The sequence below is a fragment of the Crocodylus siamensis genome, chromosome 6 (genome assembly GCF_052110815.1).
Source record: "Crocodylus siamensis isolate JL-2025a chromosome 6, ASM5211081v1, whole genome shotgun sequence".
NCBI lineage: Eukaryota > Metazoa > Chordata > Crocodylia > Crocodylidae > Crocodylus > Crocodylus siamensis.
In genome coordinates this window covers 29,626,427-29,649,509 of record NC_143400.1, presented here as the reverse complement: position 1 = coordinate 29,649,509, position 23,083 = coordinate 29,626,427, and the positions used below count along the sequence as shown (strand labels likewise).

Below are 23,083 nucleotides of genomic sequence, written 5' to 3'. Positions count from 1 at the left end.
TGAGGCCCCTCATTCCTGACCCACACCCCCTGCCACTGTCCCCCACCCCCCATTCTGAGTATACAGGTTTCTTCCCCTGCCATACACGACAGGGCCTGGCACAGAGCATGGCCTCACCCGTCCCTGCCATGCCCAGACCTGCCTGGGATGGGAGGAGTCACGTAGCATCCCCTGCACCCTCCCCAGTCCTAAGGCCCTGGACGTGTCTGGGCCTGGCTGAGGGCAGGGCTGGCTCCAAGTAGCCAGAGAAAGCCCAGAGCCGTTGTTCCGGCACTTGTCATCAGTAGGTTCCTGAACATTGCCAGGTAGGCCAGAAGCAGTCAGATGCTCCTCCCAGTTGGCTTGGGGGGCTGCCGTGGCCCCCAGAAGCCTGTACAGGCCCCCCAGGCTGTGACTGGGGGGCTCCAGGCACTACAGATTCTCCAGGTCATGATGGTTCCCCAACCTTGGTGTCACGAACCAGGCCTGTATGTTGCATCAGGGTGACCTGGGGAGTTGCCACCCAGACCTTTCCTGTAAGCCTGGGGCAGGGCAGAGGGGGGGTATTTCCTAGGCTGAACCCACAGGAAGCCACTGGGGGGGAGGGGGGGCCGGACCTGGCGAAACCTCCGGGCTGCCTTGAGACGGGATCTTGGGTGGGGGCGGGGGAGGAATACTGTGAGCTTCCCCTAACAGTTCCCTGGTGGGTGGTGGGTGTGCTGCCCCCTGGTGGCCAGCACCAGAACCCCCTAGGCCTTTGTTTCTCTGCCCTCCCCCCCCAAACCTGTCCCCATCCCTCCCACCCCCTGCCAAATCCACATCACATGCCCTGGGCCCTCTGGATGCCTCAGTTCCCCCAGCCAGGTCAGCCAAGAGGGGCAGGGGAAACTGCGGCACGCAGATGGGCCAAGGCATGTCGCAGGGTTGATCTGTAATGTGCCTGAGGACAGAACCCAGGAGTCTGGCTTTTCCATCCTTCACAAACAGGAGTCTCAGCCACAGCTCAGGACAGCAAGGTTTATTCAGAGGGTGATTGTGCAGGCTTGTGGTGGGACTATGTACATGGGGAGAATGGGGATGCATTGATAGGGAGCATTCTCTCTGGGCCCTAATGATGGGTGGGGGCAATTGGAGAAGGCCACCCAGCTCTGCAGTGGTTGGCTTCCCAGTTGCTGGGTGTGTTCACCCTGGAATCTAATGATGGGTATGGAGGGCAGTGGGTCAGGCTGGAGTTAGCACCACCGGACTGCAGTGAGTGTTGACAACTCTGGAACTTAATGATGTAACAGGTGCTGTGGGAAGGCTGCCCACCTCTGATGTCTGGGCTCCTTGATCTTGGCAGGTTGTTCACTCTGGAACCCAAGGACAGGGTTCACGAGTGGATGGAACTGTCTAGCCCGACAGTGTCTGGGTGACTAGGGTTGAGGGCTCACTCTGAACCCTAATGAGGGAAGCACAGCAATGGATTGTGCTGGCTGTTCCCATGGCTTCTGGGTACCGCAGTCTTGTTGGGGTGTTCACTCCGGAACTTCATGATGACTAGGGTGGCAGTGATGGATGGGGCTCACATGAGAGGTCATGGAGTCTCCACCTTCACCACCTCTGGGCTCCTCAGTCTCAGGACGTTCACTCTGGAACATAACAATGGCCGTGGATGCTGGGTGAGGCTCTCAGCAGCCCTGGAAGTAGAAGTCAAGGACGCGGGCCGGGTCCGGGGGCTGAGCAAGTGCCAGAGGCTGCCCAGGCTGGGCTGCGGTGCTGAGGAACCAGCCAGGCCGTGCAGCTGCCTCAAAGCGCCAGGCACCATCCTGGTAGGAGCGGAAGAAGGTCCAGCGGGGCTCTGCCTGCCCTGCCTGTGCTGCTGCTGCTGTGATGTTTACATCCTGCCAGTTGGAGGGTAAAAAGTGTGAGGGCTGGGGTCTCTCCAGACCCTGTACAACTCCAGGCACTGGCTCCAATCACTCCCCACCCCCTTGCCTACCCCCCTGCAGGCTGGATTAGGCATCATGGCTCCCTGGGCAATCACCCCAGTCATTGGGTTCCAGAGTGAATGTCCCGCAACTGACCCCTATCTCCCCCCTCTGATGTTATGGTCACATCTTAGTGAATCTCCATGGCTATGTGTCCTGCATCTCACCCCCCAAACCCTCTGGAGGTGGGGGAGGCCCTTGTGGGCAGGGGGCAGTTGAGAGAGATAGGGGATGGGGTAGGGGACGTCTGGGGAGCAGGGGACTATGGGGGGGTGAGAGGCTTACCTCCAGCACCAGCTCAGGCTGGGTTGTGCCGCTGCAGGCCAGGCAGCGTGTGCCGCTCTGGATGCCCAGCACAATGGGCAACTTATTCTGCTTGAAGCCTCGGCTGGGCACCCAGTAGATCTTCTCTGGGGGGCAAAGGGGAGCGTGAGAACGCCCAGGCCTCCCCAAGGGCCCAGCTTGCCCCTGAGTCCAGGGGCTGCAGGGCCCAGAGGGGCATTGGCGGGGATCTGGGGTGGGGAATTAGGGGGCTGGAACTCACCCTCCAGGGCAGTGTTGGGGCCCTGCAGGTATCCGGCCACCAGCTGGTCATTGTGCAGATACAAGGACTGCTGGTTGATGTCCCAGATGCTGTAGTCGGAGGTAGGGGGAGGGGAGGGAGGAAGGGGTTAAACTCAGTGGGGCAGGCATTGAGCCGACTTCCTGCCCACTCTCAGGTCTGCGAGGGGTGCCCAGCACAGCCCCCCTTCACCAGTGATGGGTAGGCATCTGCCATGCACAGGTATGGGGCAGAAATGCACTGGGGAAGGCGGGGGCACGCAGCCTTGTGATGGGTTTCATGAGTGGGGTCTTGCTAGTCATATGCAGTCCTCATGAACCATGAGCGGTTCCTGGGGAATGACCAAGCCAGGCCCCAGGAGCCAGAATGGGTCCTTATCAATGACATGCTGGTGCCTGTGAATTGTGAGTGGGCCCTCGTGAACTATGAGTGTATCCTCGTGAATGACAAGCTGATTCCCATGAACCAGAGCGGATCCTCATGAAGCACAAGCTGGTGCTTGCAAATCAAAGGTGGATCCTCTGGAATTATAAGCTGGTCCCTGTGAAGCCCCAAGTGTACCCGTGTGAACCCCAAGCCAGTCCCCATGCATTACAAGTGGGTCCTGAGGCTGCAGGTGGCACATACCACCCCTTCCTCTACCCCCCAGCCCCTCACCTGGCCACAGCACTGGGGGCAGGGGGGAGAGAACCTGCACTTACCGGTACCGGAAGACCTTGGTCTGGGGTGTGGGCAGCTCACATGGCTGGGAGCCTGGAGCCCCTGTGCACAGGAGGGCAAGAAGCAGTGCTGAGACCCCCACCATGTCCACCCTGGTGCTTGCTCTGATGCCTAGCTTGGCCTACTTTATACTTCCCCATAGGCTTGACTGAGAATTTCCAGCTGCCCCATGTTGCAATCGCTGGCGCAATTCCCTCCCCAGCCACAACTGCTTCCCTCTAAAGCTTGCCAGGAATCAGACTGTTGGGCACCCCCTTTCCCTGGCCCTGCATGGGGCAGGCATGGCTGGTGGGGTGGAGCAATTGCTCCCCAGTGCCATACCTGAGAGCCTACCTGTGGTAAGCAGCAGGGGCTCCGTGGCAGCTCCTGAGTCCTCCATGCTGCTATCCCAGCTTCCCTGGGCCCTGGGGGTATTTATAGGGCAGGGAGGCGTGGCCGGAAGGGGATGAGTCAGTTTGTGACACAGAAGTGCATGGGCCCTGGCGAGGCGGGGCAGTGGGATGGGGCCTGGCTAGGGGCAAGCAAGAGGGGGTGTGGGGTGGGGATCATTCACCCCCCCCTCCCCCACTGGGGTATGGAGGCTGTATTGCCCCACGGTTGTGCTAGGGGGAGATTGTGGGCAGTTCCCTTCCCTGCAGGGTCAGGGCGATGTGACCAGGGTCGTGGCAGTCAGCAGTGGTGGAGACACAGCTAGGCCAGTTTGTCCAGTGCCTGGGGAAGGGAGGGAGATAGCTGCCTATCTGTGGCTTATGGGGGTGGTCAAAGGTCAGGGAAGAATGAGCTCATGAGCACTGATGATGTCAGCCAAGGCTCAGCCTGCCCCAGGACAGGGCATGGAGCTCTGACTTCTGGGTCCCCCCCATGTGTACGTGTGCACACATGTGCAGCCCCTGCACCCCAGGCCTGATGATACAGCATTGGGTAGGCTGGGGACCTCGGGCTGGTGGGTGCAGGAGTGGCGGTGGGAGGCACAGTCCAGGAGGGAGTGGGGACATAGCTGAGATACCCTGGAAGGGGTAGAGGGTGGGCAGTGTAGTTCTGGCTGTGTACTAGAGCAATGTTGGGCAGTGGGAGTGAGGAGTGATGCATTGTGGGATGTTGGGAGGACTGACCAGCCCACTGTTCATGAGTCAGTATGTGATTTTTTCCAGGGCTGCTTCTGGCCCTTTCTAGGCAGGCTGGAAACAGCTCACCAAGCCTGTACATTTATTAAACTGCATTGAAGCTGGATTGAAGATGTCCCTGCAGTTTCATACCCCCATGAGCCCTGTTGGTTGATGTCCTCTGGTTCCCCCAGCCCCTGCCACCCAGTGGCTGGCCCTATCCTAACTGACCCCGTGTCCGCTCTTTACCCTGGATTAAAATCCAGGGGGATCTAATCCTGCAACGTGGCTACAGTTTTTACCCACAGAGGCTGGGATTTAGTGCGTGTGTGTGTGTGTGGGGGGGGGGTCTTTGCACCCCCCCCCCCCCAAGGGCCTAAGTGGCAAACAGGCTGTGACTGACCTGGCTGGTCATGGGCACCCCCCCCCCAACTTCTGGGATCTAGGACCCCCGCAGAACTTAACCCCTCTCTTTCCAGGTTCCCCTCCCTACATAGATCCATACCTAGCTATTGCTGCCCTGTCCCCCACGCTACACCAGAACCTGCCCCCCATGTGCCCTGCGCTGGCCTGGGGGGATCCTAGAGACTGGCTGCCAGCCTGCTCCCCATACTGTGCCCGCTGCACAGTTAGGAAGGGAACCTGGGCGTCTCGGTTCCTGGGCTTTGTTCCAACCCACCAGGAGCCGCTCCATTTTCCCCCCCAAAAAGGACCCAGGAGTCCAGGCTAGCCCGCCGGAGCGGGTCTCGAACCCTCACCTCCACACTGAGCACTTGAGTGTTCTGCGCCGCCTGGCGGCAGGATGCAGCAGGCTCTACGCATGCTCAGTACCGCACAAGACGGAGAGGGTGTGGCAGGATTCGGGTATGTTTAGTACTGTATTAGGAGGCAGTCTGCGCAAGCTCACCATCACCGGCGAAGCAAAAGTGATGCTAGGGCCTTCGGGCCCTCCCCGCCGAAGAAAGCAGTTCGGGGCGGAGCTCGGCGCTCGCGGCACAAGTGCCGGGGTGGGGGGGCAGGGGCAGTTCTCGCAACGGGGCAGGCGCATGCGCGTGCGTCGTCCCGCTCCAGGCCCGCGCTTTTCTCTTTTCCCGCTTCTTTTACAAATTGTGTTTCTTTCTCTCCCTCTCTCTCTCGCGTTTATTCATCCTCATACTGTTTGTCTGCCCATCCATCCCAGTGCACTCTCCAACCACTGACTGCTCTACCTGCACACCCCACTACATCTTCGCCCCGCCCCAGGTGTCTGGGATATAGCTGCATACACACAGGCACACAGACAGGGAACCCAGGCGCCCAGGATACACGTGTGTACATGCACAGAGCCCAGGCATCCAGGACACATGTGCATGCACACACGTGGAACCCAGGTGTCCAGGACACGTGTGTGCACACACATAGAGAACTCAGGCATCCAGGACACACACATGCATATGCATACACACAGAGAACCCATGTGCTCAAGTCTCACGTGCACGCACACACAGAATCCAGGTGTCCAGGACATGTGCATGTGAACATGCGCGCACACACACACCCCCTCAGGCATCTGGAACACACAAACCCTCCCTACAGGCATCCAACGCGCACACACACATGGAAGCATCTGGTATACATGTCCCCCTGATAGCCAATGCGCACACCTGCAGAAGCACGCACACGCGCACGCCTCTAGGCATCCTCCTCTGCCCCTTGCCTCACATGCACAACTCAGGCGTTCGTCACAGCCCTCAGGCATTGTCACACACACAAGTGCACCCCCCCTGCGCCCTCCCGTGGCGGTGGGGAAGTCCAGCACACTCATTCAGCAAGCTGCCGTTACGACAGCCCCAAAAAGCCCGGGCAGTTCCGGTAACGAAAGAGTTAATCACACATGTGCGCGCGCGCACACACACACACACATGTACCCTCAGGCCTAGAGTGGGGCAGGCACTCCGGAGATGACTCAGGCCTGGTGAGCACCGTGCCCAGTGTAGTGCTAGCAACCACAGAGCCCTTTCCGCGCGCCAGGAGATGCTGTGGCGCTGGGGCTGTCGGAGCTGAGTGCTTGCTGCTAACGTGGTAAGTGCCAGTCAGGCAGGTGGGTGGACAGGCTGGGGTAGCAGGGACATGGCCAGGAAACAGCCACACCTCTCACCCCTGGTGCTTGGCTGTGCCTCTCTGAGCCCTGGCAACTGCAGTGGGACTCTCTCTGGCACAGGGGGTTTGTGGGGTATGTGGTAGTGGGGGGCAGTGGTGAGAGGGGTCGGTGGTGGTCAGTGTGAGACAGTGTCCCCCTCAAGCTCCTTGGAGCCTGTGTCTGGTAGGGCTGGTTCAACCATTAGGCGAAGTAGGCGGTCACCTAGGGTGCCAAAATTTGGGGGGGTGCCAAAATTGTATGCAGAACAAAACAACAGGAACATCATTCTAAATAACAGCCCTGGTCGTCTACAGCTCCACCTTGGTCTAAAACCTTTGGTTCAGTAAGAGGAGAAAGACCTCTGAAAAGATCTCAGAGGAAAGATCAGTACAATTGACCATCATCACAGCTAGAATTCCTGTAAAAGTTCATTCTAGACTTCTTATTTTCCTCTATATTGGAAGTGGGGGCAACGAGGTACACAATTTGCCTAGGGGGCCACTTACCCATGAACTGGCACTGGTGTCTGGCCCTGTCCACCCCCTTTCCTTATACCCTGGCTTCATTGGTCTTGCTCTTCACAACATTGCGAGACCTCCATTGGCCCCTGGCATGGCAGAGCTGGGAGCAGAGGTCTCCAGCACCTGTTGCCAACTCATGCCATGTTCTCAGCTGCCCAGTGAAGCCGATGACTGTGAGCACTAGCCAGAATCCTTCCACAAGTGCTCTCTAGCAGGTGGTTGGCATGTGGGACAAGTGGAAGAGTCCCTGGTATCTCAGGAGCGCTGTAGGCCTTGATGGACCAGGCAGTGAGAGAGAAATGAGGGTGTTTGCTGATAATCTCTTCAGGCAGTGGAGTTGGGAGGGAGAATGGACAAGGGTCTGGGAGCAGAGGACCCTTCCTGACTCAAGGCCCTGCTGGTCTCCAGGCAAGCAAATCCATAAGCCTAGGATCATATGATCAGAGGGAAGTTGGGGACTGGAAGGGAGCTCAGGAAGTCACCTCTCATCCAGAACCCTGCGCAGGGCAGGATCAGCCCTGACTAAAACACCCCAGACAACCTGGATCCAATCTGCTCTTGGAAACGTCCAAGGATGGAAATTCCCCTCCCCTCTAGGAAGCCTGTTCCTTTGCTGGACCCCCATCATGATCAGAAAGTTCCTCCTTATTTCCAGCCTCAGTTTCCCTGCCATTGCTCCTAGTCTAGTCCCCTGTGACTGCAGGGAAAAGCCTATCTCCATTCTCTCTGTTGTCACCTTTCGAGGGTTTGAAGATAGATGTCACACCCCTTGCCCGCCCATTGGCTACGGTTGCTTGTTATGTGTAAGGCAGGCATGGGGACTCTGGCAGCCTCAGCTTTATAGCTGTGAGGTCGCACCCAGGTGGCGGGGGGTTTCCTGTGCATGGGCACCAGGGTGTTGGGTCTGGTGGCAGTCATGGCTGATGTGTCGGGGGTCTCTTCTGTGTGCCCAGCACACGTGTGGCTCAGCTCTGGGACTGGATTGGCAGGGGTTTCAGTTTTGGGCTTTGCTGGTTCAAGCCCAGCTCATGGCAGCCCCTTTGGCCCCATGCTTGCTTTCTGGGCAGGACATGTCCAACTTCCAGGTACATCTCCACACCAGTGAAGAAGCTGGTGTCCCAACTGCACTGCCCATGATTTCCCTTCTCTCTGACTCAGTTTCCCCATCCCCCAACCTGGGGGCAACACCCCTTGTCCCTAGCAAACTGCTTTGATGTGTAGCCCTGAAAAGAGCTATCACAGCCAGTCTCACAGTCTTTGCCCTCATCTATGACTGCATTTATTTTCATACCATGTGCCCAAATACAAGACCCACTATGTTTTGGGTAAGGCAGAACAATGGGGGAAGGAAGAAGATTCTTGCTCTTAGCTTACCTGTCCAGAATCAGACTTGTTGCCCCCTCCTCCTGGCTTGCTAAATTGCAGGGACAAGAGGTGTGTGATTGGTGAGTAAACGGTATAAATCCCAGGGCTGGTTGCCAGTGGGGCCAGTGAAGTAGCAGCCAAGCAGGTTTCTGCTGGATCTCAGGGGAATCTGCTCTGGTAGAACAGTGAGGCAGAGGAATAGATGCCCGGGGAGTCTGCACTCTCCATCACTGGAGGGGATCAAGAGGAGCTTGGACAGCCACCAGTCGGGGATGATAGAGGCATAGCTTTGCCTGCACTCTGCTGTGGGGATTTCCCAGGTTTTGCTAGTTGCCGCAAGGGGCTGAGAGGGAATTCCACACTGAAGCCCCCTTCCTGGTATGTGTCAGGGGTTTTTTCCCCCCCCCCTTTGAAGCCTTGGGTGTTGGCTGCAGCCCAGGCTGGGGATGGTGACTGGGCTGTGCCTGGGCTGGTGACTGGGCTGTGCGGGGTCCTGGCTAGAGGGTCTTGCCCCTCCGCTCAGGCCTAGACTGATGCTGCACGGGCTCAGGAAGGAATTTTACCTCCAGCTCAGACTGGTACAGACTGGGGGTGGGAGTTGCCTTCCTCTGTAGCCAGGGCACAGCTTCTACCTGGGATCCCTGGAGTGCTTATTAACTACCTTTACAGCAGCAGGATGTGGGGTGCCGCAGTCCCCCTGCTTTCCCTGTGGCAGGTTCAGGGAGATGTCTTGTGTCAGGGCTGACAGCAGTTTTGCTAGTTAGACAATAGGTTTGTCCAAGATAGTTTGGACAGGGCTGATCCTGCCTCAGGCAGGAGCCTGGGCTAGAGGTGACCTCCACAGGCCACTTAATTTCTCTACAACTTTTCTTCAGCTCTGCAATTTATCTTCAGCTTAATTTCTCTACAACTCTATGACTATAGTGAAAAGGTCCTAGTCCTGTCTGTGCCGTATCTTTCTCTGCCTGCGCTAGGGAGCAGGCTGTTGTTTTTGCTCTGGACTCTGTGTCCCAGAGCCCTCAAAATCTCCCGCATTGGCAGCCGCAGCGTAGCGCTCTCTCACATCCCGTGCACTGGGCTGAGTGATGTAAGCTGATATTTTAATTCTCTTACAAGGAATGGTGTTTAGAGCAATGATTTAAGTGGATTACTCATCCGCTGTCATACCTTGGCCCCACGCCCGGTCTATTCCTAGACATGACGCTTCAGGCTTTGATTCTTCTTTCTTTCTTTTTTTTTGTTCCCCCCTAACGAGAAATTACACTCTTGTGTTTTTCAAAAGCTCTTCCCGCCCCTCCTAGGCCTGCTGCATTCTGGGAAACGTAGGCTATTTGTATTTAAGGGGCTGAAAAGGCAGCAGCTCCTTTTTGAGAGCCCAGAACCTGGCTGCCTTGGAAAGATGAAGGGGAGAGACCTAAGAGAGGAGGAGGGTGCAGATGCCTTTTGTGCAGCAGCTGCAGAAGTTATCCTGCGTCCCATAATATGACTTGAATACCTAGACTAGCAATTCTTAACTGGGGTGATGCAGCACCCTGGGGTAACTTGAGATCCTTTCAAGGGTGTCATGGGGCAGTGCTAGCACTATGAAGCAATCTATCACAATTCACAAGAGGTTTCCAATAGGAACACAGCCTGTCCCAACCCTCCTGCCCCATTGTGCACTTTCAAAGGTCTTTGCCACAGAATTGCTCTAGAATTTTTCTGGAGCAAAAAACAAATGAAACTTTCTTGTATTGCATGCGGCTTGCATTGGCACACGAGGCAGGTAGATGGATGCGTGCCCCTGTGACTGGATCTTCTTGTGAATGAGTGGATGGAAGTATGGATCGATGGATGTGTCTGTCCTGGGGATGGGTGGACATGGTGTATGGGGAAGGATGGCTGGCTGGTGGATGGATGCGGTATATGGGGAGAGTGGCGGAAGGGAGGGATGGATGGATGGATGTGTGGGTGGGTAGGTGAATGACTGGATGACTCTGTGACTGGACAGCTGGATCTTCTTGTGATTGGATGGGTGGAAGCATGGTTTGATGGAGAGAAGTGGTATATGGGGAAGGGTGTATGGGTGGCTGTTCCACGCCCTCCCTCTGCTCTCATAACATGGGGCCTGGGAGGAAAACCATCTCTCAGCCACCCGCTTTCCAGGGTATTGCAGGGACCCAGGCCAGGAGGGCAGAAGTAGGGTCTACACATTTCCCCAAGGACAGGAGTCCTCCTGAATTGGGGTGCATATTGTAAGCAGGGGAGCTGATTTCCATGGCTCCTGGGGCTCTTCATCCTCTCTGGCTGCCTGGAGGAAGGGCAGAGTCCCACTCTTCAACATCACAGAGAGAGGGTCAACCCTGTCATGGCCCCTGCCAAATTGGCAGCAGCTTTTGACTCAGCCAGAGCATTCAGCCGCAGGGAGCCCATGTGGTGACTGTTATGATTCTGTGGAAATATGCATTTTTTATCTCCTTTCTGCCTTTCCCAGTGGTGGATGGATGGATGGATGTGACATGTGGAAAAAGATGTCTGGGTAGGCGGATGGTATGTCTAAAAATATGGGGTGTTTTGGGGGAAACTTTGAGCCCAGTCTGCCAAGAGCTGTGCCTGAAAGTCCTCTGACAACACTGCTCTTAGTTCATTGCCTTGGCTAGTAAAAGCGAAGCCATTCAGTTCAAACCCACAGGTCATTTGCATGGCTACCTAGAAACACTGGGCTGGAGGGAATAAAGAGGCCAGCCTCCTGCTACTGTACTGTAGGTGCTAAGTCCAGAAGAGTCATCACAAACATTGGCTGTCCCACACCTGAATATACTACAAAGCCCCCACCATATCTACTGGAGATCTTGAATAGCTTCCAACAAGTTGTGGGGAGAGGGCCAGAAGGACTTAACTTCACAGCAGCAGGCTGCCCCCAGCACCCTTCCCTGTCCCCAGGCAGGGAGCCCTGCCCAGCCCACAAGTTCACAGAAGCCAGACAACAGTTTGCTGTTGTGTATCAGGCACTGAGGGCTCCGGTGGTGCTCACAAGGCCTATCTTTGCCCAGCTCTGGGCCAGCTGGGGCTGGTGTCTCATGGAATTGCAGCACACAGGGGTAGGGAGAGGCCAAACAGTCTCGTTTATGGAGCTGCATTGACCTGGGCAACTTCAAAGACTTAGCGGGCTGCTGTGAAGAAGAGAGAAAGCCTTTTTGAGCATCAGGAAATACTTCTCTGTCAGAGCAGCAAGGCAGTGGGATAGATGCCCAGAGGAGTTGTGGCCTCTCCATCACTGGAGGATTCAGGGAGAGGCTGGACAGCCACTGGTCAAGGATGATATAGGCATAGTGATCCTGTGCTCTGCTATGGGCGCTTCCCAGGCTTCTGGGCTTTGCTGGTTGCTCCTTTCCCGCCTTTTTGCTATATGTCTCAAGGGGTTTTCAACCCTCCCTCAGAGGTATTAGGTGTTCACCGCGGCCCAGGCTGGAAATGGTGACAGGGCTTCAGCTGGGACTAAAGCCGGAGGGTCCTGGCTAGCAGGTCTTGCCCTTCTGCTCAGGGTGAGTCTGATGCTGCATTGGGGTCAGGATGAAATTTTACTCCCTGATAAGACTGGTATGGACTGGGGGGCAGGGAGGGTTTGCCTTTCTCTGTAATGGGGGCACGGCCTCTGCCTGGGATCCCTCAAGTATTTATTAACAACCTATACAGCACTAGGATGTTGGGTGCTGCAGCCCCCCTGCTTTCCCTGTGGCCGGTTCACGTGTGATGTCTGGTGTTGTGTCAGAGTTACCAGGAGACTTTTGTTGAGTTTAGATGATGGATGTGTCTGGGCTGATCCTGCCTCAGGCAGGGTTAGGACCAGATGTGACCTCCGCAGGTCTATTCCAGCCCCACTTCTCTGTGACTCTATGGGTGACTGAAAGCCACAGGCCTTTGTACTTGCTCTATCTGGACCTCAGCCCCATGGAAGGAGCCCTGCCTTGTGGTGTCCCAACCCCTTCTCCTCCTGAAGTCCATGGGAGCTGAGCAGTGTTGGCCTGGCATGTGATGGAGGAACTGTTGCCTTGCCTTCCACGGATGCCCACAGCTAACCCTGCATGGTCAATCTGAAACCCACAATGCCCTGCCAGTTCCATGCCTGGCTACCTCTGACGCAAGCTGCCATCACTGCTGAGTAGCAGCCACCCTCCCCATGGACCTCAATGGGCATTCACCTCCCTGGCTTCCACCTCCACCTCTGTTTCTTTTGTTACCACCGGCTCTCAGGTCTTGCTCTGCTGCTCTCCTATCAGTCCCATCAGGGGATTCTGGGGACAGTTCTTCAGAAAGGAGACTTTGAACACAGAGGAGGAAGTTGTAAAAACCAACTGTGGGCTTCTCAGCTTGTTCACACGCCTCTCACTTCTCTTGTGCTCAGAACCATTCCCCTTCTTCCTTCAGCCCCTTCCTTCACAATCCAAAAGAAAAAATCATGCCAGGCTTGCAGCAAAGATTTTGGCAATGACAGCAACACTGCTCTGAAGCCGGAGTTGGTGAAATTGCAGCTGGAAGGAGCGATAAAGCCCCTACACCACCCTCTCTCACCCTGCTGCTGCCTCTCCCTAACCCTCCCACCCTGGTCCTCTGGGTGTCCTTCTCCAGGCTCCTCACATGTAAGCGTGGCAGGGTTTGAGGGCACAAATTATCCCGATGCCCCTTTATAAATCCCTGGGGCAGCCACAACTTGAATACTGTGCCCAGTTCTGGTCCCCACACCTCCAAAAGGAGACAGAAGAACTAGAGAAGGCACAGAGTGCAACAAGGATTTAGCAGCATGGAGGAGCTTCCATATGAGGAGAGACTAATGAGAGAGAGTGAAGTGGATAGATAAATTAGATAGAGTATGGGGTGGATAGATAGATGCATAGGCAGAGTGTGGGGTGGATACATGGACAGATAGAGTATGGGGTGAATAGTTAACTGGATAGGGTGTATAGATGGATATACGGATAGACAGAGTGAGGGATGGTAAATGGCAATTCTTATGTTCTTGTGAGTCACTTCCTGGACAACAGAGCCTATGGACTGCTTAAATTGGTGGTTCACAACCTTAATAGGAGTCAAGACACCCCTCATTAGACCTAACACCCCACCTTGTTAGACTCCAGGCCCTGCTTGGACAATGCTTGGATATTTGCTTTTGCTTGTTCCTTGATGACAGAACAATCCTGGAGTGATTCTTTGGCAAACACCTCAGCAAGGTGCCAGCAGGGCATAGATACTTGGTTCCTACTGGAAATCTCTGGGTTTCTCTTGTGAATGGTATATGGTCTTAGCACCCTTCAAAGGAATCATGGCAACCAAAGCTGAGAATCCCCAGCTTCAGTGCGTGTCTAGATTTCAGTCCCAGCCGGGGGCTGTGTTGAGGCCGTGTGGAAGCCTGGCTGGTATCGGTGTCCCAGCACCTGCAGCTCTTCTGAGCAGAGACACCACAGGAGGCAGAACCTCACACCATGGGGGACACAGTAGTTCCAGCAGCATGGGCCTGGTCCCACTGCTGTAACCATGTGGGTGCAGGGGTTTTACCACCATACAGGAGGCATGAAACCACTGCCCCAACAGCTCCACCACCCCTATAGTCCAATGCACCTTCTGTCCACACAGAGGCTTTGCTGGGCTGCTGTTAAGACGGACTTTCAATGTAGCTGCAAGGGCATGAATGACTGGCTGGCAAACTCCTTCTCTCTGTTAGTACAGCCATTATGGATGCGAACTGAGAGTGTCAGGTTTATTAGCAGCACTGGACTTGCTTAGAGCTTGAGCTTAGAGACTCCATCTGGCTCATCTGTCTGGTCAGTTTTGAGGGTATGTCATGAGTCTTATTAGAAATAAAGCCCTTTTGCCATGGGAGCGGAAGCTGGAGAGAAAGATCAGATTTATTTACAGGCTCCAATGCTGTCAGTCAGCTCCGTAAGAAGGGCCCGGAAATAGCAAAAAGGGGAATTGAAACAAGGCAGTTAGAGAAAGCTGCTGCTAGAGCCGGTCAGAAGCAGCCAGCCACGATGTCTTTGGGAGCTATGGCTGGGCCCCAGAAAGGACTTGGGAAGCTGAGAGTGTCCAGTGGGAGCAGCAGCCAGGACGTTGACAGCTGTGGAAGCAGTGAGCCTGAAAAGTCCGTAGCGGTGATTCTCAGCTGGAGGAGCCAGGAGACTCCTTGAAGGGGAACTGTCAGGTGTGCAAACGCCTACACAATTCACAAGAAAAACACTGCAATTTCTCATCCACAGTGTCCCAACCCTTCTACCCTGCTGGCGTTGTGCTGAGGTCTTTGCCACAGAAGAATGGTCCTAGGACAGTGGTTTTCAACCTGTGGTCCATGAAGCCCTGGAGGGCTGCAGGCTGTGGCTAAGGGGGCTGCAAAAGATGACCACAATCAATCAAGAGTATGTGAATATCCACCCTTACAATTCAAAGGGGTCTGTGCCTCTGTTTGAAATTCCCAAAGAGGTCTACAAATGAAAAAAGGTTGAGAACTACTGCTGTAGGATTTTGCCAGCATTAAGAAATGAGTGAAAGTGAAGGTTGTCTGGCAGGGAACTGGAGTCTAACATGGGGCCCCTTGACATAACAGGGCAGATTCTGGACTCTAAGGGAGACCCTTTGATCCAAGCAGGGAAGTCTGGAGTGTAACACGGGACCCCTTGATCTAAGGGAGAGACTGGAGAAGACTGGGACCTTGTTTGGCCAGGGGCGGACACTCGCCCACCGGATGCCGGGTGAGGGACCAGGGGCGTGGATCGCCGTGCCCCTCCAGCAGGGGGCGATGGTGGGACTACAACTCCCAGGGGGCCCCGGGTCGGGGAGGCGGGGCCCTGAGGAGACGGGCGGCGCATGGGGCCAATGGGCGGGCGGGGCCGGTGGGGCAGCGCGGCGGCCGGGCGCGGAACTCAGTCGGGCTCGGGAGCGCCCGATGGAGCGGGCGGCGCGGGGCTGGGGTGAGCGTCACGCGGAGCGGGCGGCGCGGGGCTTTGGACGCGGGACATTGCTCGCTCGCTCCTTGCGCGTGGGGGCTTGCATGCGCGGGACGTTGTACACGCGGGCACCAAGTTGCACCTCCCGGGGGCGTGTCCCCGAAGCCGGGGCTTCCCGGGCGCATGGCGTGGGCTGCCCGTCTCAGTTTCCCTGTGTGCAGGAGGCGGGGGGAGCCGCCCTGACCCCTGTGTGGAGCTCTGGCGGGGAGAGCCGCGTCCCGGAGGTGGGGAAGCTCCGTCCCGGTGCCAGGGGGCACTACAGATGCGGCTGGCAGGACTTGCACAACCCCCCCGCCCCTTCGCCGGGGCTCCGGGGAGGCTGGCGGGCCCCAGGCACGGAGCCATGCAGGGAGAAGGGGCCGTGCCCAGCGGGGGCTTATCATGGGGCTGCGGGGCATGGAGCTTCCCGGAATCGGCGTCACGCCGGTACCGCCCACGCTGGACGTGTGCCAGGGCCTGGGGTGCTGCTTGTCTCCCCCCTCCTCGCACGAGCTGGACTGGGAGCGCTTGCATCCCCGGGGCGTGGGCATGCATGCGCATGTGTGTGTCCGGGACACCTGGGCTCCGTGCAGGACTTGGCAGCACCTTGGCGCTTGCTGTCGGTCCCATTTCTCCCAGCTGAGCTGTGGCTTAGCTCCCCGTGCCTCAGTTTCCCCCACTCCACGGGAGGGGAACAGTTGTGGGCAAGTGTTCAGCATGGGTCTGGGGGCTGGGGCTGTCTTGCCCCCGTCAGGTACGGGCCTGAGCCGCAGAAACACCAGCTCCCTTTCGCTGCCCGCCTGCCTCCTAGAAGGTCCGTTATCCATGGCTGTTAGCTCTATCATCAGACTGGCACTGGGGACTGCTGCTAACAAGCCAGCATGGAGCACAGGGCGGGGGGGGCATCACCCCATCTGGGACTTGTCTGGATCCCCCAGTGCCCCCCTGATGTGCTGAGATCTGGGAGGCAAGAGCTGGAGGCTGAGATCTCCCCTCTACCCAGCGCTGGCTGGGAAGGATGGTAGAGATGTCCCATCTGCCGTGGGCGGGGCAGGGCCGGGAACAGGACGTCCTGGGGGCTGGCAAGAGGCCCGTTCTCTGCGGCTCCAAGCCTGAAAGAGGCTGAGTTTGCATGGGGGGGAAGATGGTGAGGGATGGAGGTCTCGGCACTGGTGGGGGTCCCATGGGGCATCAGCGTCATGGTGTTCCCCACCCCTGTGCCAGGGGGCTATGCTGGGTCTCCTCAGGGGGGCAGGGTCTTGCGGGGCTGGACGGCATCTTGGCAGCATTACGGTGTGGCACCAGGGTCCCTACAGCAGGCCTGAGGCAAAGCCGAGAGGCTCCGTGGCCAAGGGGGGTACAACTAGGGGACTATCAGCCAGGGCTGGGATGGGGGGTCTTGGCTAACTCTGGCCACTAGAGGCACCTGCCTTGGCTGTGCCAGAGCTGCTGAGGCAGCAGGGGGGACACGCACAGCTCTCCCCCAGTTCCAGGAAGCTGCCCTGAAAACGAAAGTGAGGGTGCTGTTGATAAATGCAGGAAACGTGTCAGCTACGTAGCCTCATTCTTGGAAAGCCCAGCATGGGCCCTCTCTGCCCCCCCCACCAACTGGCTGGGTGGCCTGAACTGCCCTTACACTGGGGACAGGCATCTGCCAGGTTCCCTCCTCAGCGGCCTGTCTCCTCTTCCTCCCCACAGCCCCTAGTCCTAAAGGGAAACACCGGAAGAAGGTGCTGCCTGCCATGGAGGAGGAGAGTGAGTCTCAGCCAGGTGCTGCTGATGCCGCTGCGCCGGATGCTGAGGAGAACCCAGGTCCCACTGACTCCACAGCCCAGGCGGTGAGTGAGATGGGGCACTGCATCCCCTTCTGAAGGTGCTGGGATGCGCCTGGGTGCCGGGAGATGAAGAAGTGGGGGGAGTCATCTCTTCAGCTGCCCCCATGAGCCAGCATTGGGGGTTGGGACTACATACACAGCCTGCATACACAGCACTTGAACCACCCCAAGCAGGCTCCTGCTGGCCTCAGTCTTGGCTGCTTGTCACCAGCATCCATGGCTGGGTCAGGCCAGGGTTGATCTTGTTCCTTTTGGATTGAGGGCAGGAGCACAAGTTGTGTGTCCCAGGGTGAGCATGGGGGCAGGAGCAGGTGGGTGTTTGTCCCCTGGCCCCCTGTGCCCTCTCCCTGGCATTGAGGCAAGGGAGAGTTGGAGGAGCTCCATGGAGCGGTGGGTTCCAAGCCAGGCTGGGACTTACAGCTGGGCGTGACCCGCAGTGGGGAAACCCAGCCCCACACCCTGGCAAAAGGGGACTGGTGGCTACATACAAGGCCCCCACAGCTCTTCCTGACTTTTAGTTCCATTGTTGGAGGCTGCTGCCTGTGTGGCAGCTAATATGAGTGTGTCAGTCTCTCTCACGCTTCTGCGTAAGTGTGGGGGGGCTCACAGCCATGGCAAAGCATCCCATGGTGCCCTGGACCACAGCACAGCCAAGGTGGTGTGGCTCATCACGGCATAAAGTACATGGGTTCTGGGATGCATGTCAGGTCTTGTCTTGAGGTTGGGAGCTCCCCAGAGCCTCTGTCAGTGGCTGGACCCTAAGCCCCCGGCCGCCACCTTCCATAAGGCCGTGGCCTGGCACAGAGGTCCCGCTGCTGTGGACATGTAATTGGTCAGATACCCTAGAGCTGTTATGAGAGGTGTCCTTGCCTTCAGAACCAGACCCATGGGGTCTTTCTGGCATGTTGTCTCCCAGCACCAGGAAACACAGGGCCTGAGGGGGACACTGGTCATCCATGAGCAGTTGGTTGCAGGGTAGTGGGGAGATTTCTCCCCTTCAAGGCCAGGGGCTGGAGCGTCTCTTTGCTGAACCCAAGCTGCCTCAACCCCATGGGGCATGAGAGACAGCAGGGGTGGCTGGGCAGGGCCAAAGATATTCAGCAAAGCCAGGCCTGCGGTGGGCGAGATGAATTTGTTGGGTCTCAGTCCAGCTTCTGCCAGGCAAGAGATCCCCTCCATGCCCTATTGGGGCAGGCATACGTGGGCAGGGACTCTGCCAAGGTCCTGGCAGGCTTGGCGAGGAATGGGATAGCAAGCCAGAGATGTGCCCAGCAGCTCTGGCCTCCTCCCCCCCGTTCTCCCCCCTTCCCCCGCCTGATCTCAACTCTGCTGGGGCTTAAAAAAACAAACCTCCCTCCATCCTCAAAGGCTGGGCTTGTCTCCGCCTGCGGTGAGGACAGACAGAAGAAGTAGCGGAAGGGGAGAAAAAAAAAGCAAAGAAAGGGTTCTCCGGAGCCAAGCAGCTGCTTTGCCCTAAAATAGCAGCGAGTTTTCTAACTCCGGAAAGCACAGAGCAAACACGGAGCGTGCTTTCAGCCCGGCGTGAGGCTGGGGGAGCAGAGAGGGAGCGAGAATCTCCGTCATTCTGTTTTCCTGGAAACCGTTCCCCGTGCTCTGCTCTGACCAACTTGGCCACCTGCCTGGGTGGGAGGAGCCATGGCTGTTGCTGCTAGAGCCGGTTGGGTGCTGTGGGCCATGGGGCTGGAAGAGGGGAAAAGGCCCCAGAGGCATGGGGGGGGGGCTCTGGTGATGAGGTAGAATGGCCAAGGCAGCGTTGACTTCCGAGTAGCAGTGCCATGGGACATGTCTTGCCCTGGGAGTCTGGGCTGCCACCTGGGACTTCAGGGTTTTCCAACAGGCTCTAGCTGGTTGGGGCCCAGACTTCTGGGCTCTGTCTCTGGCTGCTTTGGGAGCAGGATGATCTCGTGGTCAGGGCAACGGGGAACTCGGAGCCTGGACTCCTGGGTTCCCCTCGGCTCTGCCAGGACCACAGCTGAGGTCGTGCCAGCTTTGGTAGCTCCCGGCCCCCATGGCTGAGCGTGGGGCTGTCTCTCTTTGCAGGCTGGTGGCTCTGAGGGGGAGCAGGCTGAGGACACAGCCTTGAGCGGTGAGAAGGAGGAGGAGCAGGCCTTCCTCGTTGGCCTCTACAAATTCATGAAGGAACGGCGCACGCCCATTGAAAGGATCCCCCACCTCGGCTTTAAGCAGAGTATGTCCCCTGGCACCTCTTGGGGCCTCCCAGAATCCTTTGCTGGTCCCAAATCTGCCAGACTTCTTTACTGACAGCCACAGGCTGTGTGGCACCTTGCCTGTGCCAGGCTGGCCTGGGCAGGGCCCTGATGTGACAGCATCCCAGGGAGGGCTGCAGCCAGGTCCTGTGGTCACTGCAACCCCCAGCATGGCTGAGGTCCCCCAGGCCCACCTGAGCAGGCTGAGGGGGGGCAATACTCTGGCTAGGGCATGAGGATTGTTCCCCCTGGGCCCTGCCCTCACTCTGCTCCCGTCCGTGTGTCTGTCCAGTTAACCTGTGGAAGATCTACAAGGCCGTGGAGAAGCTGGGTGCCTACGAGCTGGTGAGCGGAGGGGAGGGGCTGGGATCACATCCTCTGGGCCTTGTGCCCAGCTGGCGACTGCCTATACTGGCCCTGGAATAGGGGGCAGCAGAGCTCCAGCCATGGGGCAAGGCAAGGGGAGCTTCTGGGCTCTCTTGGCTTGCTGAGCTGGGGCCATGGGGACCAAAGCTTGGAGCCAGATCCCAGCTGGTTGTGGCCCCTGGGGATGGGTGGGAGAGCAAGTCAGAACTTGGCAGTGCTCCAGCTGCAGCTCTCCTGAGCTGTCATTGCTCCCCAGATCAGGGCTCTGCTCGCCCAGCCACACCCTAGGGCAGGGGCACATGAGGAAGGTGCTGGGCACATCCTGGGGCCCTCACCTCCCTCCCACCACAGGTCACAGGCAGGCGGCTCTGGAAGAATGTCTATGATGAGCTGGGCGGGAGCCCTGGCAGCACCAGCGCAGCCACCTGCACCCGGCGCCACTATGAGAGGTATGAACCCCCGCTGCCTACTGCCCCATGTGCCACCTCACCTGTCTACTCCCTTGCTCATGGCCTGGGGGACTCCAGGTCTCAGCTCCGAGCTCTGCCACTGTCCATGTTTGTTCTCCATCCATTGACTCTGTACCTCAGTTTCCCCAAGGGTGCAGTGAGGGCTGATACACTGGCCTGGACTGGCAGGGAAGTGTGAGACACCCTCAGACCCCATGATGGGACCACTGGCTGCGCTCATCAGGATCTAGTGCCACCTCTGGAGTGACCACCGGGCCATGGGCCACTGTTCTGCACTGGTTGCTTGGCTTCATTGCAGCTGCTGCAGGGCCATGCTCTGGCTGGCAGGACCAGGCCCAGTACTGGCCACGGCTGCAGCCCCTTGATGGCATGTGCTTCTTTCCTGGCAGGCTGGTTCTCCCATATGTGCGGCACCTGAAGGGCGAGGATGACAAGCCACTGCCCCCCACCAAGCCCCGGAAACAGTATAAAGTCTCCAAGGAGCCACGGGCCAAGAAGGAGAAGAGCCGGCAGCAGGTGCAATGGTTGGGGGGGAGAAGCTGACATGGGCTCATCCCCAGGGTCTCCTGCAGGACCACCCCATGCATGGAGCCTTGGGATCTGGGTGCTAGGAGAACACCAGGGGCAGCAGGGAGAAGGAACACAGCTGGCCAGGAGCCTAGGGTGGGAGAGCGGTGGACCCAGGGGCCGCACCTCACCCATACCTCAATCCCTCTGGTTGTAGATTCCACTGGAGAAGACAAAGCTGGATACTGCCTCCACTCCCCAGTCTGGCAGGGAGGTGGTGCTTGAGCAGAACCAGCCCCGGGATCCCAGTGAGCTGGCCCAGCCCCCCACTGGCTGCCATGGCCACTGTGAGGCCCTTGGCTGCTCAGAGGCGTACCAGCGCCTCTTCTCCAGCTTCTACTTCAAAGGCAACCACCCCATCATGTCCCCTCTGGCCAAGAAGAAGCTGCTGGCTCAGGTGAGCAAGGCTGAGGCTTTGCACTGCCCCGAGGGCCGTTGCCGCGAGGGCTGGATGTCAACTGGCCCCTGCCACAGCCCAGACCACAGTGCTACCAAGCCCCAATGCCGTGAGGATGGCTGGAGCCCTGGGCCACAGCGGGATGACACCGTGGACCCAGCCCACTCCTGCCCCCCGAGCACAAACGAAGGGGCGCTGAGCCCACAGGCTGAAGAAGGGAACCTGGGCCGACGCCTCTCACCGGTGCCCACCACCTTCACCGGCTGCTTCCGGGCCTACCAGGGAGAAGTGCTGAAGCCTATGAGTTGCCGCCCACTCAGGGCCCCTGCCGGCTTCCCTGATACCTCCTTCCTCTGCCAGCCTCCCAGCAAGGACCCACACCTGCCTGACCACACACGGAGGGAGCTCAGAGAGCCCCTGGAGGGGACGGGCTTCCGGCAAGGGAGCAAGGCTTTGGCCTTCCCTGCCAGCAAAGCCTGTTGGGTGGCTCCCAGCTTGGCTAGAGTCAGCCCTCAGCCATCCAAGCCTGGGCAGAGCCCAGGGCTGGGCAAACGTGGGCCAGAAGATGGTGGCTTTGGCCCTGGGAAGAAGCTGAGGGCCGTGTCCCCGTTTGTCAGGGAGGCAGAGCCACGGGAGGCTTCACCTGGCTTAGCCAAGCCACAGGCCATGGCGCCTGGCTTTCCCACACTGCTGCCATCAGCCGGCCCAGATGCCTACACGGGGACGATGCTGAGGTTTCCACTGAGCTTGGCTGGCTCCAGGGAATCATCGCCACTCGCACCATCCCTCAGTCCCTTTGTCATCCCAGCCTTCCCAGGCCCTGTGATCACTGCCCAGACCTCTGAGCTGTGCCGGCCACTGGCGACCAGCCTGGCACACTACCCCACATCCTATGACAGCTCACAGCGGCACCGCCTCTATCCTGTCGCCACATGGCACAGCCAGCCTTCCTATGCCTCCCCCCACGGCTTCCACCGCCCCACCAAACTGTAGCCTCTGGCCAGGATGTTCTGGGCCAGGACATAGGGGCTTGCTGTGATGTACCAGGCCACCTGGGAACATGTGATTCACCCACATAGGCTGCACCATGGCTATGGATCCCACAGTCATGTATGACAAAGGGCCAAGGGAAAGCATCACATAATCTGGATGTTGGGACCATGGAACTGTTGGGATCAGACGCTGTCCCCCTTGACAGGGCTCTTGTAGCAATGTGTTATGGGAAGGGGCTTTACATAAAGTCAGAGCATGTTGGAGGGGTCTCACAATCATACTGTGGACTTCGGTGATAAACCTGCCTGAGAGGAAGAGAGCCTCTGGGGTCTCCTGGCTCTTGGGAGCCAGTGCAGGAGAGGGAAAGGAAAGGGGACCTGTGGCTAAATCGAGCTGGGTATGCGAGTGTGCGTCTAAGTAGGCATGTGTGTGACACTGGTGAGTATGACTGTTTGAGTGAGTGTGTGATGGACTGAATGTGTGCGTGCATATTGTGTGACTGCGTGTTTGTCAGTGTGTGATACACCGAATATGTGTGTGTGCATGATGGACTGAATGCAGGTATGTCTGCATATATGATAGTGCATGCAAGTGTGTGATGGACTGAATGTGTCTGTGTGACTGTTTATGAGCATGTGATGGAGCAAAGGTGCATGTGACTGCAAGGGTAGGATTGTGCATATGTATCACGTGCTTGACTGCATGTTTGAGTGTGATGGATTGAATATGCGTGTGTCTGTATGACTGCATGTTTGTGAGGGTGTGACAGACTGAATGTGTGGGTCTTTGAGCATGTGTATCAGTGTGTGTGACAGGGTCAGGATCAGGCCCTTTCAAAGGAGGCGGGCGCTCCTATATCATATTGTCTGCAATATAACACACACCTTGGTTTTGAAAGCCAGAGCAAAGAATAAAAGATTTTTTTCTTGTAA

At 57.6% G+C, this 23,083-nt stretch overlaps 2 protein-coding genes across 6 annotated transcripts in view; one reads left to right on the top strand and one right to left on the bottom strand.

Annotated features, from left to right (window-relative positions):
* ARID5A (AT-rich interaction domain 5A) overlaps positions 1-23,083 on the top strand; it is a 26,166-nt gene extending 3,083 nt beyond the window's left edge. Inside the window, exons 1-7 of one of the 4 annotated variants that reach the window (XM_090051481.1) lie at positions 6,275-6,395; positions 16,994-17,133; positions 19,192-19,339; positions 19,651-19,703; positions 20,076-20,173; positions 20,584-20,710; positions 20,919-23,083. In XM_090051481.1, coding sequence (XP_089907607.1) covers positions 17,038-17,133; positions 19,192-19,339; positions 19,651-19,703; positions 20,076-20,173; positions 20,584-20,710; positions 20,919-22,151 — 1,755 coding nt within the window. In that variant the 5' untranslated portion in view covers positions 6,275-6,395; positions 16,994-17,037 and the 3' untranslated portion in view covers positions 22,152-23,083. Of the gene's footprint in view, positions 1-6,274; positions 6,396-15,210; positions 15,281-15,349; positions 15,541-16,993; positions 17,134-19,191; positions 19,340-19,650; positions 19,704-20,075; positions 20,174-20,583; positions 20,711-20,918 lie in introns of those variants that run through there. The other 3 variants (XM_090051478.1, XM_090051480.1, XM_090051479.1) reach the window with 3 other exon arrangements.
* On the bottom strand, positions 606-5,253 carry LOC149862102 (interleukin-1 family member 10-like). Of its 2 annotated transcripts, none has more exons than XM_090051482.1 (5): positions 5,093-5,253; positions 3,213-3,273; positions 2,494-2,582; positions 2,235-2,359; positions 606-1,862 (listed from the first exon to the last, which is right to left on the bottom strand). In XM_090051482.1, the coding sequence occupies exons 1-5, from the start codon at positions 5,154-5,156 to the stop codon at positions 1,650-1,652; spliced, it is 552 nt and encodes a 183-aa protein (XP_089907608.1). In that variant the 5' UTR covers positions 5,157-5,253; the 3' UTR covers positions 606-1,649. The 2 variants fall into 2 exon arrangements, with proteins under 2 accessions (XP_089907608.1, XP_089907609.1); XM_090051483.1 differs by lacking the exon at positions 5,093-5,253 and adding an exon at positions 3,565-4,461.